At 33.0% G+C, this 18,153-nt stretch overlaps 1 protein-coding gene across 1 annotated transcript in view; it reads right to left on the bottom strand.

Annotated features, from left to right (window-relative positions):
• LOC140439874 (activating transcription factor 3-like) overlaps positions 1 to 18,153 on the bottom strand; it is a 229,648-nt gene that overhangs the window by 6,027 nt on the left and 205,468 nt on the right. The window contains exon 5 of the mRNA XM_072530041.1: positions 1,695 to 1,926. Within this exon, the coding sequence (XP_072386142.1) occupies positions 1,695 to 1,926 (232 nt within the window). The remainder of the gene's footprint in view (positions 1 to 1,694; positions 1,927 to 18,153) is intronic.

Raw genomic sequence — 18,153 nt, 5'->3', positions numbered from 1 at the left:
ATAACTATATTATAATTGAAGACATATCTAAGTGCGAACATAGTTTCTAATTTCAATTCTGTTGCTGCAGAATTCAAGTTAACCCCCAAAAAACCAAGAAGATTAAAAAGAAACTCCCTCTTTAGTCTTAACTCCTGGAGGGTGTGTAGTGTTCGTCTCCATTGTATTCTGTTTCTGGTCATTTCTAGTATATCGTGTATGGGCTTTTAAGGCTTTTGAAATATTGGGCACTTTTTATCTTTCGGTCATCTTCCCCATAGCGATATTGGCTACATCACATCTACATCTTATCTCCTTCTTGAGTTTTCCTGCGTTCTACGTGGATTTTTGTTATCCACTATCATGATTTTTAACTATGAGTTACTTTGGTAACTCCAGACCAAAACTATTACTCCCATGTTCAAGCATTTTCAAGCAGCCGCATGAGATCAATAAGGCCTTCTTAGCTCTTGGCAAGGATCAGATCAAAAATATATACAAAAAACATCAAATAAAAGAAGTATTAGATAGAATATGTTATTAGAAGGCACTACAAAGGAAATAATTGATTATATTGCATGGGAACCAACAGACACATTCAGAAGGAAACATGGGTAGACTACTTTCGATCCCTATTTGCTAAAGGTGCCGACAATGAACCACCAACAAGAGAGGTGATGACAGACAAAGAAATAAATATTGAGGAGGAAGAGGTAAAGAAAGCATTAAGGAAATTAAAAAATAGAAAATCACCAGGGGAGGACAGAATACCAAACGAACTTCTTAAGTACGGAGGACCAGATCTGAGCAAACAACTATTAAAACTAGAAGACGAACTAACCGACCCTATTGAGGCTGGCAATGGTATAAGACAGCAAGATTCCCTGAGTCTCCTATTGTTCAACCTGATTATAAATGAAATAATACAAAAAATAAGAACTAAAAAAGGATACCAAATGGGAGAAAAACACCTTAAAATAATCTGCTATGCAGACGACGCAATACTCTCAAAGGGAAGACGATTTACAACGTATGCTGCATCAATTTCATATAACCGCCAGAAAATTGAATATAATAATTTCCCCAAAAAAGACAAAATTCATGGTTACAACAACAAATTTAGTAAGATGTAAATTGGAGCTGGAAGGTCAGATAATAGAACAAGTGATGGAGTTTAAATATCTAGACGTCACATGATCTAGCTACGGAAAGCTCGAAACTGAAGTGGAGGATCAAGTGAATAGAGCAAACAGAGATACAGGCTGCCTGAATGAAACAATATGGAAAAATAAAAATATCGGGAAAGAAATGAAAGGCAGAATTTACAAAACAGTCATCAGACCAATAATGGCATACGCGGCAGAAACACGACCTGACACAGAGGAGACAAAAAGGATGTAAGAAACAGCAGAGATACGACGTAGATGCAAGATGGAGAACATCAAGAACTGGGTAAGAAATAGAAGAGTAGAATGGAACGAGCATATAAACTGAATGACAACAAATAGGGTAGTAAAAACGGCAAGAGTCCCCAATACCAAGACGATCAATAGGAGGACCACGAAAACGATGGAACGACAACTCACTGGAGGCACATTAAAAAATAGACAGAGTCATGTCTACATAAAAAGAAGAAGAAGATAGGAGAACCAACAGGCATCTGAAGTTGTTATTGATGTTAAAACTAAATAATTTAATAACAAAAATATATTTACCAATATTGTGCTGACACTGCGGCCTGTGGAGGGACAACATGTTCATCAACGATTGCTTTTCCGCCTGTAACTCCTGAACTTGGCTTTTCAGTTCAATGTTTTGTGATTCTAAGGTCTCGGATTCCTGGATGAGGTTAACAGTACGCTCTCTTTTTTTCAAGCGGCATTTCGTCGCAGCGATTTTGTTACGTTCCCTTCTTCGTCTTCGCCTTTCTTCGTCTTCCGCCGTTAACTGAAATAGAACACAATATATTTAAAAATTGATATTTTACTATTATATTTAGAAAAAAATTTATATTCATTTTATCATCGCCATGGCAAAGCATTTAATCAAGTAAAATATGTACAAATTCTAAATCAAAATCAGATAAAAAGGTATCCCGAAACATAGAATATTACAAATGTAAAAGTTAAAATAAAATATTATCAAAAGCCTGCACTAAACCGTGACAGATGAACAGTTGGAAGGCTTAAAATTAAGCCACTTTGGAAATGAACCAGCGGTCAAATAAGGAAATAGTGTGAGTGAATAACTATTTACGATTTTAATGGATAGAATAATCAAAAACACAGTTTTATAGTTGAGAAAGTTACCACTTATGAAGCATAGTATCATTTGACGGAAAAATGTATTTCGACACAATCGACGGGACAAAGAAAGCAAATGATTTTCGCAAGATAATAATTAAATAACGATATATTTTGTACGAATCTGAGTAAAACTAAGCTAATGTCGAATAAAGATGATCAACCGACGATAACCATCCAAGGAAGAATACATATATCTGGGTCAGAATATCAAGGTAAACAAAGAAAACCAAACTACCGAAATAAGCAGACGAGTAAGAATGGGATGGACCGCATTTGGAAAACTCTCATACATACTGAAAGACAAAAAGATACCCCAAAACCTTCGAACCAAAGTGTTCGATTCTTGTATCCTTTCCGTTCTCACTTACGGAGCTTAAACCTGGACATTCACAAAAAAGAACATGGACAAGATTCGAAAAACTCAGCGAGCCATGCAACGACAGATGCTTGGTATCTCACTAATAGATCGGCAAACGAACGAAGCAATCCGGAACAAAACAAAAATAAAGGACGCCGCGAAACAAGCAGCTAAATTAAAATGGAAATGGGCTGGACACAACGAACGTCTCGAAGATGGTAGATGGAATAAAGAAGTCGGAAACTGGCGACCGTATGATGCGAAGAGACCAAGAGGAAGACCTCAAATGCGCTGGAGCGACGATATCAAAAGAGTCGCAGGACCAATGTGGAAACGCCTAGCACACAACAGGGATGAATGGCGAGAAATGGGAGAGGCCTTTATTCGACAATTCGGATAGAAATCTTTCGAAACCGTCCTCAATCATTTAGTGACAAAATTACGTCAGTATAAGTATAAAAATTCCCTCAGTGTTCTAACAAACTTCGAGAAGTGATCATATCGACTGTCAAAAGTTAATTTGTGTGTCATTTGAAGATTTCTTCATAATAAATCAGTTTTTAATTAAGCCTTCCAACATTTTCACCTTTTTAAAGGGTAAGTATTCTATTCTCTTGTAAATGTAGCAGTTTAAGATTATTTGTTATATTTTACCAACACCATCAATTTAATTAGGTGGGAGGTATGTATCCCAAGGAATTAAGTGTGATTTTTTTTTCTTTACATTTCTTATACGTTAGCAACTATTTTTATATTTCTTTTCATAACATGTATAAAATAACCAGACATGTTGTTTATCCCTCTTTTTAGATATCTAAACAGTAAATTTTTGAAAGAAATGAGCATGTGGAAGAGATGTTGTACTTTTTCTCTCTTCCTGAAGATGATACTGACTCACAAGCAGAATGTGACCTGAAAGCCGACCAAAAATTGGCACAAATGGATAACACACATTTTTTTGTAGAGTGGGTCTAATATCTAAAACATTTCAAGAAGATTTTGATTTACTAGAGCCCCAGTTACTGAAGATGTCGATGAAAATAATGAAACTATATGGAGTGAAAATATCTCGAACTTCCATATGGATATTGGCCGTGACCTTGTGTGAGAATAGGCATCATTACAAACATCTTTTGAAATTGCCCCTAAGGGAGAAAATCTTTTTAATGAATGCTTTACAAATGCAATACCAATAATGGTTTCCGAAACAAATCAATATGGCAGGCAAAATAATAAAAAAAAATTGAATAGACGTTTACGAAGTACAGATAAAGGCTTTTATTGGGCTGCAAATAATAATAGGAGTACATCAGTTGCCTCATATGAAAAATTACTGAAGCTCAGATCCAATACGGGTGTAAAAAGCTGTAGCTGTTATCATTCACTTAAACTCACTAAAACGGTTCATGCCAATGCAGACAGTCAAAAGGGGATACAAAGCTTGTTGTTTGGCCGATTCGAGAACATGCTATATTAAAATTCAGCATATATACTGGAAAAGCATCGACAAATTACCAGATTCAGAATTCGGTCTAGGAGAAAGGGTAGTTTTGTAAAGCTCACGGAGGATGTTCAACACCAAATGAACATTGTGGCATTTGATAAGTTTCTTAACTCTGTACAATTAATAAGCCTTTTGCACAAAAAAAGTTATATTTGCCGTTGGCAGAGTTAAAACGAATGAGCAAGGTTTAAAGAAGGGGTAATTTCAGTTCAAGACTAAAGGCCCTATAGTTGCTACATTTATTGTACGACAACAAAATTGTACATTTTTTTGTCCATCACGAAAAAATAAGCAAGGGAGAAAAGAAGAAGTTTTTGTCCTATTCGTGTTTCCGAATATAATGGAATAACGGGAGATGTTGACAGGTTCGACCAATTGCGGGAACGTATGAAGTTGGAAGACGCTCTGTCAAATGGTGTCACAGAATTATGCATTTCTTGATTGATATGGCAAATTGTCTTTCAGGATCAGTTTGGCTCGTCAGCTAATTGGTACAGACTGCTTCAGAAAACGACGGTGAAGACTTACAGTGTTTCTTGTGAAAACTAGGACAATTCCGAAAGTTGTCAAACTAACGGAAGTAGGTCAACACCCTCCCACTCTAGATGGTACCCATAGGTGGTGCAGATTTTGCAGAAAAAAAGCCATAGTAAAAAGAACCAGGTACATGGGTATCAGTTATAACGTCCCTCTATGCATTAATCCATGCTTCAAAAGTTTTATGGAAAATGAGATACATTAACTTTTTAAACCTTTGCAGCAGTTTCCTAATCCCAGTTTTTATTTTTTTTTGTTTAATTTATTTTCTACATACTTATATTTCACTGTTTTTTTATTCGAAAACAAATAGTTTATATTCAATAAGTATCGCTTTACTAAATTTTTTGCCTTACATTTTGCAGTCAGCAATATTTCTATTCCTTGGGAGAGGAAACTATCTCCTCTCCCTGTTATTTCCTAAACTGACTTTGCTAGAAGTACGTAATATTTTAACAAGTTGTTAAGTAATTATTAAAATTAAAAAAAATTACAATGAAATATTTAAAAAGAGAGTGTCTTGAATAATTTGAAAACATATTCGCTTAGTGATTATTCCCACTAAGTCTCTTTATCAGTTCGTAGTTCCAAATATCCCTTCTATAACCGCCTTGACTGTGTGTACATATTTTTGATGGTTAAATAAAAAAATGCAGTAAATAATTATATCCAAGGTTAAAGCAGTAAATTTTTATGTTGATGTATATATGTGTTTAAACGCTTTCCGAGGTAATTAACTTCTATTTATTATCTTTGGAGCTTTTTATTTTTTCCTCCGTAATTACACAATATACAGGTTGTACAAATAGAACCTTGAAACTAAAAATTATTCTTTTAAAGAGGGACATAATATAATTATTAGGCTTGATGCTTAAACTTTAAGGCAATTAGTAAACACAAAGATTTAAAACTAAAATTGATATTTGTGGCTCAAATTATTTTGCATATTTTGAACGAAACAACAATAAAGAAAAGCGCGTCTTAAAAGTTGAACCCTCGTGAAGTGATACGCGGCAAATTTTACCCACGAACTATGTCCTGCAGTCTCAAGATATTATACTCATAAACTAGGCAGATATTTCATAAATTTTACAGAAGCGAAATTTAACATTTTTTTATAAGTCATACTAAATTAAGTCCAAGCAAAATAAATTAACGAGGGACTTATGCAATAAATCCAGATCCTAAGGCCGGATCGGGATCAAAGTATTTTGTGATTGATCTTCTTCTGGCAAGTTCATCAGTTATTTTATTGCCATGTATTCCACGAAGCCGTGGCACCCACGCCCGTGTGACTTAAGTCTATTGAGTTCTCCTTGATATTTACACACTAGCCTAGAATATATCTTACGGTTCCTAAAAGCCCCCATTGCCTCTTGATTACGTCCTAATCAGATAGTAGGTCTGATTGATTGAAACATGGTTCATCGACATGGTTGGTTAAAGATGATCCTACGATCAATTTATTCGTGTCTTCAGCAAAGATAACAAGATGAATAATATCTCTATTTTTTATATTAATCATTACTAAACCATTTACATAACAAGATAAAGTGTTAATTATACTGCTTTGTAACATGCCTACGGTAAGAGTGCCCTGCATTGAAGTAGTACTTGACTCCTTAATACTCATTAACTACTATTGTTCTGAAGCTATTTTCTTGTGGCATTTTAAAGTAATTACTATTTAAATGGGAATAAGCTGGCTTATTCCCATTTAAATAGTAATTTCATTAACTACTTTTTGTTTACGTTCTGTGTGTTCTGTATGTGTGTTTATGCTACACGAGCATATTCTAGCCTAAGTAACAGATCCATTTATATTTTACACTGCTGAGTTAGCCTTTTTGTTTTGTAGCCAGGGGTTTAAACAAAAAAAAACTGGAACGAACATGTAAACCGAATGGGACCAGATAGATTAGCGAACATTTGTAAAAACAACAAGCCGTATAGCAGAAGACCCGTTGAAAGGCCGCCAAAAAGGTGAAAAGATAATGTACAGTCAACAACGACTTAAACAGAATAAGAGGCAGACAAACAGGAGTAATCCTAGTCGCGCGAAGAAGAAGAAGGGTTTAAACCATTGAGCCATTAGATATCATTCGTAATAAAGCGAATGCGTTTTATCCGCCTGGTCTACTTGGCTATGTAACCGACAAGAAGGAAATCTGCTGGAGCAAATTAACAATAGTTTTAAATTTATCTTCTTCTTAAAGTTCCATCTCCTATCGGAGGTTGGATATCATAACGGCTATGGTCACTTTGTTGGCTGCTGCTCTGAAAAGTTGTAGTGAACTACAGTTAAACCATTTTCTAAGGTTCTTCAGCCAGGAGATGCGTCTTGTTCCTATGCTTCTTCTTCCTTGGATCCTTCCTTGCATAATAATTCTCAGCCGCTCATATTTTTCTCCTCTGGTTCTGTGACCCAAATACTCTAGTTTTTTAGTTTTAAGTTTATACATTGTCATAAACAAAGTTGCATTATGTGATAATTGTTATAAATTTTATTTCAATCTAGGGATTTTATTCCAATATTTTGTCGGCTATTTTCTGCTTCAACTAAACTATTTTTTTTTTTGTTCCAACACAACAGTGTACCAATTATCAATCTTGTCACCTTCACTTACAATATTTTGATGTATTCACTGATATAGATCGACCTATATTTTACTTTTTTTTATCAGATATATACTTTTTTTATTAGATATATTGCCATTTATCTCTTCAGGTAATCCTTCTATTGATTAAATTATTAATATTTATTTTTGGAGTATTTACCTACAAAGTTATGCGGGTTTTTCCGGAACTTTCGAAATCTACCAACATATCTTGCTGATAGTTTCTTCTATATCAATCATAATTTGTCAGGTGTAAGTATTAAAAAATAATACTAAAATATGAAGCTAATTGCATTATACATAAATACTATTTGTGTATAGTATATATATATATATATATATATATATATATATATATATATATAATTTTTCGTTACATATGTTTTTAAATTATTACGGTAAATATTTGTGTATAAGATATTTGTTATCACCAAATAAGAAATTAACGAGACGTGGCACATTGGATCTGGATCAAATATTCCTATTGCGACTAATTCAAACATAGAGCTACAGATATGAGAACCAACGGTAGAAATGGTAACTACAAATTTTTTTCTGAAGCTATTTTCTTTTGGCATCTTAAAAGAATTACTATTTTAATGGGAATAAGCCACAATTGACATTTTAATTTTCACTTTAGAAATCGTTATCAAAATCAATGTTTGTATTTTGTATTTAATTTTCACTTTAGAAATCGTTATCAAAATCAATGTTTGTATCAGAAGTGGAAATTAAAAGGTCAATAAACTTATTTTAAACTTCAATTGTGGCTTATTCCCATTAAGTAATTACTACAAATTTTATTTTTGAGCAGAAACAAATTCTACGGATCGTTTTAACTCTAAAATTGTATTTCCACCTCTGCTTCTAATTATATCCTGACATCTACGATTCATGCTTAAAATAAGAATTCGATCCCTATTTTGGACTAGGTCATTCTAAAGTTCAGCCATCCTTCAAATTTGTTGGAACGGTTCGGTTGAGATCGTAATGGCCTCCCAAATATATCCCAGACATGTTCTATGGGATTAAGGTCGGGACTACGTGCTGGTCAGCCCATTGTTTCAATGCCAACATCTAAGAAGTAGTACCGATTTGATCGGGTTGCATGAGGTCTAGCATTATCGTGTATTAACAAAAATTTTTTGACAATATCCATCAGGCACTAAGTACATGAGCCTGAATAATGTTCAATATGAAGGGCTTAGTAATAATATTTCCATTATTTAATACCACTATGTTCGTGCGTGCTGTTAATGAAATGCCGCTTCACACATTTGGCCTTCTAAAAACACAAACTATGTAAGCAAAAGCGGGCCTTATCTGTCAAAAGAACTCTTTTCCAATCGGCTTCTTCCAAATTCAAATAATTTAATTTAAAATCTCAATCAAAATGACTTGGGCAGCAATGCGAGGATAAAAACTCGCTTCTAGAAGACGTTGTCGAACTGTTTCCAAACTTATTTTAATGCTACTTGTGTTGGAGCTTAAATTTCAACTGGGTTGTTACAAATCTTCGTCTGAAAGCAAAAAGCCTTAATAAACGATCCTGAATCTTTCACCTATTTGGCGATATCTCAACATTCTTCGTTTAACAAAACAACTTCGAACACATTTCTTAGATGCTAGATTTCAAGAGATTCCCGATGCATCTTAACATCTCAAACAAAATAAGGCTTCTCCATTGATAGATAGATTCTCTTTCTTTGTTGTCGGTATATAAGGGTAGAACTACGCCTGAGAATGCTTCGATGTTACGTGTTCTCTACTCTTCTTTATGGCTTGAAAGCGTGGACACTAAAACAAGTCCATCTGAATAAGTTGGCCGCCTTTGAATTTTGGTGTTACAGAAGAATCCTACGAATATCATGGATTCAAAGAATGTCAAACGTGGAAGTAACTAAAAGGATAGGAAATGAGGCGGAAATAATATTAACTATCAAGAGACGAAAACTTGAGTACTTAGGACATGTGATGAGAAGGCAAAAATACGCATTATTACAACTTATTATGCAAGGCAAAATCCGAGGAAAGCGAAATGTGGGAAGACGAAGAATATCCTGGCTTAAGAACTTAAGGGAATGGTTTGAATGCAGTAGTGCACAACTTTTCAAAGCGGCAGTCAACAGAGTCCGCATAGCCATGATGATTTCCAACCTACGATAGAAGATGGAACTTAAAGAAGAAGAATTAATAGATATACCTTCTATTGAATAAGAGAGATTCTTTAAATACCGCTTCACTGTACATACTGAACAGTAGTGGTGACAGCACGCAACTCTGGCGGACTTCTTTCTGTATTTTGATATCTCGGGTGTTCTGATTGTAAACTTTTACTTTGGCAATTTGATTCCAATATAGGTAAGATTCCAATTAGCGGGAGTAAGAGACTCAAACCCAGATATCTAGAATTGGAAATGAAGACCACAGGATGTCAAAATGGAGCGTGACATTAAACTTAAAAGCACTTGTGCTACGAATAAATAACAAAGAATCTACCAGAGAAGATATAGATAAAAGAAAAGAACCATAGGCACTAAGTCCTGGCGGAAGCAAATTTCAATGAAACAGGTCCAATAGATATTCTATTAGGAGCCAAAGAATATATTCTGATATTACTTAACGGAGTAGATCGAACTTAGGATGGTTTGCTCACAAAAAATACTAAATTTTGGTTGGATAATGTCAGAGATAGCACAGCAAGTGCATATCCCTAAGATACAAGCACTCAGTATGATCTGTAGAAGAGAGATGCCTAGAGATTCTGAAATATCTAGAACTAAAGCTATAGAGCATTCTATAAATATCCAAAAATATTTGGAATTGGTTGAAACAAACATCAATGTACCAAAATCAGCTAATATTAATGTAGAAGTTTCTGCAATCTATCATGATTTCAAGGAATTCAAGTTAACTGCAAAAGAAACGGATTCGGAATCTTAATTAGAGAACCAATCACATAAAGCAGTTCAAGAAATTTCTGATATCGAGGGTACAGTCCAAAATATAACTTGCATGGTTGTACAAGAGATATAAAGTGTTAAAACGGGTCCAAAAGAAATAGAACGAACAGCTTAATACAAATACAGAAGATACAGAATATGTGAGAATTGATAAATATAAAACAAAGCATTCGAATACACAAAGGTAACTTTGTGATTTTAACAGAATTTGAAATAATCCTGAAAAACTATAATATTGAAGCAAACAAATAACAGGAAAAACAATTATCATTATTAATAAAGTAAAAAAACATAAGGAACTCCAGATACGTTTAGGATCATAAATTTAATAACATTCTAAATATTTGTTTAAACAAAGGAGGTAAATACACGTCCAACTACTTCAAATAGTTTCTTTTAAATTTTATTGCATAAAAATAAATGTAAAGAGAACAAAAAAGTATATAAAAACAACTAAAGAAACCTAGAAATCTGAGTAGACTTTATTGATTTTATTTTTTTTTTGATTTACTGTAGCTTTCAATGAATATAAATAATACATAATTATAGTCCCGTAAATTATTTTCATCGAATCGGAAAGAAATAAGCAAGAAAAATCTGAAGTGTGTGCAAAATCCGGTGATTTCTGGCTAATCTCCAATTGATATGTATCAGAAACACAATATGTTTTGATGCATTTGCCAAAAAGCAGATGATGTCTCGTAGTAGTTGAATTGTCATTAGAGATGTTCACGATCGGATTCTGTGATTTGGATCATTTAAATCGCTCGATACGATACGTTCACTTGGAATATTATTATCTTTTAGTAAGTTTAAGCCTTTATAGATATAGAATTCTCCTCTCTAGTCTCTCTTTTGTTAGCGTCAATTTCAAATTTTTTTAGTCACGTCAAAAACTATATTAAAACGAAATTTACAAGATGAATAGGAAACTTTATTAAATGTAACGTAAATAAAATGAATTAAATGTTATGTTAATAAATTCATAATTCAAAACAGTTTATGCATCAGCTATAATTGTTTAATCAAATGTTCAAAATGATATCCACTAACTTCCATTCGACTATAAAGGCGATGTTCGAAATTACGATAAATATTTTTAAGCATTTCAGGGGTGGTTACTAGGCTAAATTTATGCACTATTCGTTGCCTTAGTTTTTACAATGAAGCAGGAATGGTATTATAAATCTTGATTTTTAAAAAAACCCATAAGGAAAAGTCCAAAGAAATTAAATAAGTGGATCTTGCTGGCTATTCAATAAAACGTCTTCGTCCAATTAATTGTCTAGGAAAACGTTCGTAAAGGTATCCCCTTTGTTACATCGTTTATGCTATAATGCGGAGGTGTGCCGTCTTGCTGAAAATACAACTCATTTTCTGACACATGCTATCATTTTCGAGTATATCTGTCAAAATGATATTATCTGAGTCCTCTAATAATTCGAGATAAGTTTCTCCGTTCAAATTTTATTTCAAAAAGAATGGCCTAAAAATACGATCCCTATAAATTTCAATGGCTTTTGGGTATGTGTTTCGTAGAAAACTCTCTAGAAAAAGTAGAAGAAGTAGTAGAAAAAGTTACTATCAACACAAAACACAATACAAACGTTAAAGGGGTAAAACTTCTTTAAAAATTTGTAAAAATCACATTTAAAAAGTGCTTGGTGTACTAATGGCTGCCTCGTTGGTATACCAAGCACTTTTTAAATGTGATTTTTACAACTTTTTAAAGGGTTATCACCCCTATAACAGAGGTGTTGGCCTTGTAATGTTTTTTAGTGTGTTTTGTGTTGACAATAAGTCTTCTATGAGGTATTACTATATGAAAGTACTTTTACTATTACTAGCTGATTTTAATAAAAATTTACACACTATCAAATTGTTTGAGAACATACACGTGTTGCAGGTTTGACCTATTAGCCTAGTACGGTTAAAAAAAAAAGGTCGAAAATTTTTTCGCAGATATCTGAAGCTTTTAAGACATAGGTGGGGGTTACTAGATGAAAAAATACTCGTATTTTTACCTTGCGTTTTTTTAAACAATATAATTTATGGTCACAATTTGATTTTTTGTCTATAAGTTTTTTCCCTTATATTTTACATAAATAATATTTGTATACATTTTTTTATATCAAGAATATCTTTAATTTCCCGTTTTTTAAATTAAAATTGATAAATAATTTACGGAGATATTTGCAAAAAGCAGTTTTTTGCATTAATTTATATTTATTAATTTTTTTATTAACAAAATAAAATGTTAATAAATAAACGTTTATATTGTAAATAATTTCGATGAAAACGCAATATGCATTTAACTTCTGAGATAGTTTCAGTCTTAAAGAATCCTATGAAATTTGCTAAATGTGTCTAGCATCATTAATAGAGCAAGTTCAATAGTTTAAATATTTAGCCTCGGGGATAAATAAATTAAATAACTTTTAAACTATTTGAGCGATAGGGGGGAAATTTCGTACAAATTTAAAAGACGGCAATTCCTCGATGTTAAGATGTATTAATAACATTTTGTTTTGTTAATAAAAAAATTAATAAAATTTATAAATTAGTGCAAAAAAACAGCTTTTTTGCAAATATCTCCGTAAATTATTTATCAATTTTAATTTAAAAAACGGGAAAATAAATATATTTTTGATAGAAAAAAATGATATAAATATTGTTTATGTAAAATATAAGGGAAAAAACTTATAGACAAAAAATCAAATTGTGGCCATAAATTATATTGTTTAAAAAAAACGCAAGGTAAAAATACGAGTACTTTTTCATCTATTCGTCATCTAGTAACCCCACCTAGTTCTTAAATGCTTCAGGTATCTGCGAAAAATTTTGCCGTGAAATCGATGATTTTTGCATAACCAGACTGAACTATTTACGAGTATTTTAGAAGTGTGTAAAACAACACAATGTAATGGTGTTGTGGTGGTAACGTGTGTAATGGTTAACACAATTAACACATTAACAGAGTTAATTCAATTTACTATTTTTGTTGGGAATAATCCACAATTTTACTTTCAAATTAAGTTTATTTGACGTTTCAATCTCTACTTCGGAAATCGTTCTCAAAATACAAAACATTTATAAATTAAACAAATTTTATCTGACTTATTTATATTGACAATTCAGACATATATTATACATTTTAAAGTAGACGCCTTTAAAATGATATTGCCAATATTTTTGAGTTGCGTTCCTGGTAAAACTTTATTGTAGGATGTGTATAATATAATATGTTTGAATTGTCAATATGAATGGGTCAGATAGAATTAAATTATTAGAAGAATTTTTTACCAAGCAACAAAAACAAAATTTGTAATTTATAAATAAAATAAATTTTAAAGTAAAATTGTGGTTTATTCCCAACAAACACAGTAAATTGCATTATGATGCCACAAGAAAATAGCTTCAGAATAGCATACAGAGTTAATATGTTAATACCTGTCTTATGATTGCCACACATGGTCTATTCCCAACTTAAAATTAGGTGGGAATTATGGTACTGCAGGGCAGGAAGTTGAAAAATTTTAACTGTTTGTATCGTTAAATTTCAACTAGGTATACAAAATCCAATGAATATTGCCAAATAACAGGGTGGACTCTTTTGAGTTGCTTACCTTATGTATATTCATATTATTTATTTTATTTATATACTCATACTAATTTATTATATAGATAAAACTATAAAATTTTTTGTAATTAAAAAATTGATTTTTGAAAACCGGTTTTAAAGATTTCTAGTTCGGAACATCTCTATCAATTGGCAGCCTTCATCATTTTTATTTCGTTTTCTTATAATAAAAATACATTAACATTTTTAAAGATCAAAATAAGTGGAACATCAACTTATTTTTCTATTTTTGAAACACGAATATGTCAAATGTCAGTGGACATTGTGCTTGTTTCTTCTATTAGTACATAGAGGAATGTCATCCGAAGATTAATTTTTATTTGTTTGTAGTACAGGATGTCCCGAATTAGACGTTTTGGCAAGCCACATCAAAAACTAATGTATAACATAATTAATAGAAACACTTGTGGATATATTAATAGATTGTATCTGAATGGAGTAGACAGGTTGGTGCTACTGACTAAACCGAGATTATTCGAAATCTAAAAGTAAAAACAATGATAAAATATAGATTCGTATAAATACGTACATTGCCTTCTTCAATTAGATGGTACCAAGTACAATTTAACATTGATAGATCGGTTTCTGGTCAATTTTTCAGAAATTAAAAAAAAAAGTACAAATGATGTATTTCTAATATAAAACAACTTTTTATATGCAATAATTTTTATAGATCTTCAACAAACATCTTCTTATTCTTCCTCTTTATAAGCAATTCTGCTTGTTCATTGGCAGATTAATACCTCTATGGAAGTTTACTCCATCTTTTGCGCGGTCGTCAGATACTTCTTCTGTCGATTGGTGACTTATCTCTTGTTATTTGGACGACACGGGTCTCCTCCATTCGGCTTATGTGGTTACTCCATTCTTTTTTTCTGTTTTGTGTCCATTCATTTATGCACTGTACGTTGCATTTTCTTCTAATGTCTTCACTTCTCTTTCGATCTCTCGGCGTATTTCCTGATTCTTCTCAGTACTCTCATCTCAGCTCAGTACTCTGGCTTTATACATTCTTGATTTCATCTCAATATTAATATGTCTGTTTCGCCATATAGTGTTATTAAGGCATCCTGCCAGTCTATTTGCTTTTTGTACTTGATATCTCACTTCTTTGTCCAGGTCTCCATAGCAAGACAGTGTAATTCCTAGGTATTTTATTTCCATTATTTATGTTCGATACTGATGCCATCAATTTCTATTTTACATCTGGTTGGTTCTTTGCTGACTACTATTGTTTTAGTTTTCTGAGATGAGATTGTCATATTAAATTCTTTCGCTCTTATGTTAAATCTGAAGAGCAGATTATCTTTATCTTGGGCTATCAATATTGCGTCGTCTGCGTAATAGAGTATTTTGATTTCTTTGTTTCCCATTCTGTATAATCATCCTTTGTTAACGCTTTTGATGATTTCATCCATGATCAAATTGAAGAGCATAGAGCTCAACCAATCCCCTTGTTTTATTCCGCTGTCTATTTCTAAAGGTTCTTTCAACAAACATAATACAATACATAATCAAATGTTTGACGCAACGAAAGAACTAGGAATATCTACAAGATCAAATGAAGAAGTATTAAGAAGACTATTTATTTAAAGACATGGAAATTTTCCCAACACTTCAAAAACACAAGCTAGAATATCAGGGCTACTTAAAGCGAAATGCCAACATATATGAAGTGTTAAGCTAATAATCCAAGGGAGAACCTAACAGAAAGGAGTCCTGGAAGAAGAATAATCTCCTGGGTCAAGAACCTGGGAAAATCGTTTCAAACTAATGTTACAGATCTTTTCCGCAGAAAGTAAAGTAATAATATCCATGATGTTGACCAACATTGGGTAACTACTAATCGGCACTCAGAGAACTCATATAAAAGATGAATCTTCTTCTTCTTCTTAGGATGTCATGGTCGTAGGGAACGTCAACGAATACCATGCTTATAATATTCTTATATTGATCACGATCTTATTCTCATGACTTCATTGCAATTAACCTTTTATTGGTTTTGCTGTTTCCTGCTAAAGACCTTTGGTCTTAGTTGAACATTACAAGAAGTCTAAGCATCTTGCCTTTAATTATTTTTGTATCTATTTACATTGGTACTAGGTTTTTGAAGCGAGGCTTTTATACTGGCGTTGTATTACTTTCTTTTCTCTACAGTAAAATGCCGAGGCGAGTGTCACGGAACTAGCGCCACAATATTGCGTCGTCACATGTAGCGTCATAGAATAGCGATTCTTGACATTGATTCACTACTCTCGATCAATTCGTTTCTAGTCATCACATGTATATTTACTCTAAGCGGGTTTAAATTAAAAAATGTATGAAAAATAACTAACAAAATATAGACATTAAAGGAGAAGTAAAAAATTAAAAGAATATCTTTCACTAAAAGATTCGATTTATAACAATTGTCAAAATTTAATAAGTCTTCAATGTTATCCGATTAATAACAACATTAAAACATCTGCTTAAATTTTTATAATAATTCTCGATGTAAAATAATTTCATATCAATACAATTATTATTTTTAAACATATTATTTAGTTTATATAATAATTAAATGTACTATCAAATAATATTTTTTTATTAATATTTGGTCTGAATTTGACAGGTTTGTCATAAGTTAACAATGTGTACTTTGTTAATACGTTAACAGGTGGCGCTAGGAGCAAACATAATAATTTATCGAATTTGTTTAAAATATAAAAAATAAATAAATTATAGTTTATTCGTCTTCCGGGTTTGGACCGTGTCATTTGTGAGTGACCCAAAAGTGGGTTCATCTCGACGTTTCGCTACAATTGTATGTAGCTTCTTCAGGAGAACAAAAAAAGAAAGAAAAAGAAACAAAAGACAGGAAGATGGGTAGTTAGCAACGGTAACTCAGTTACTCAACGCAACCAGAGGCGAATACTAACTACCAAGATGGGCATTTGGTCACAGTAACTCAACTACTCAACGCAGCCAGAGGTGAAAACCAAATGCCAGGACAGGGATTCACGTCCAACAGCTCAGAACACTAACGCGTCGAGAGGCAGGGAGTGAATCCGACGATTACTCCGCTACCGCTCTATTTATAGTCGCGGTGACCTGTCGTGTCGGGACGTATCGGCACACTCCGTGGCGCGAACGTCAAGAAGCGCGCGCTGGCCAATCATGTGGCTGCATCGTGGTAGCGGGACCGGACGGCGGCTCTAGACTGGGATTCCGGCTTTATTTAATTTTAAATATACATATTATTTAAATTTAAAAAATATAGAAAACATAGTATAAAGCTCCGCCCTTGTCTACAGTAGCGCCTTAGTAAAACATTTTCATATTTATACAGCCACAGCGGAAAAAGCCATTTGTGTACCTAACGAGGGGATGGCCTTTAGGTATCTAAAATGTCAAAACTGACCATAATTTGTTATTTTGATTTTTGAAATGTTTCATACTATTTTTTTTTTGTTTAAAAATTCGGAAACATATTATGAAGCTTCGCGTTAGTCTACAATACCGCCTACTGTACATTTTTTTTTAATTTGACGTATTCTTCAACTGCTTGATTAACAGAATCATTAATGACTCATCTCCATTTTTTTGAGAGTTTTACAAATACTACCTGTTCTTTATCTTTCTAGTCGTTAACCTGTTATAGGTGTCGTGACATTAAACTTCATGCGTTGACGTTTCGTATGTTTCCCTACTTATCTCTATCTTCTGTCATACTTAAACATTATGACAGCGAAACGTCTAGGATTGTAACAAAATGAGCCATATATCTTGTGAAGAATCTACATCTACCTCGTGCACCTTCGAATTTTTTCCTGTATGGTAAGCTTCTGAGACCATTCCTGAACACAATAAATAAATATATTGTGCTCTCAGTTTTTTCTTGATCTTTATGACATCATTTGTTCTTCGGGTCAAGCATGGAATTCTCAGCATTCGTCTCTAACAAAACATCTCGAATAGTCACGCCACGAATATTCGACTATTTGGTATTCGGCCTATTCGGTTTTCAAATATTTGCTATTCGGCAGAATCTTCTTCTTTAAGTGCCATCTCCGTGACGAAGGTTGGCAATCATCATGTCTATTCTGATCTTTGATGCAGCTGCTCTGAATAATTGCCTTGGGCTGCAACCAAACCACTCTCTTAGGTTCTTCAACCAGGAAATGCGTCTTCTTCCTACGCTTCTCCTACCCTCTACTTTTCCTTGAATTATGAGTCTCAAGATGTTGTATCTGTCGCCTCTCATCAGAT

Source organism: Diabrotica undecimpunctata, chromosome 4, assembly GCF_040954645.1.
Source record: "Diabrotica undecimpunctata isolate CICGRU chromosome 4, icDiaUnde3, whole genome shotgun sequence".
NCBI lineage: Eukaryota > Metazoa > Arthropoda > Insecta > Coleoptera > Chrysomelidae > Diabrotica > Diabrotica undecimpunctata.
The sequence above is the reverse complement of the archived record's forward strand: the minus strand, read 5'-3'. Positions and strand labels throughout refer to the sequence as shown.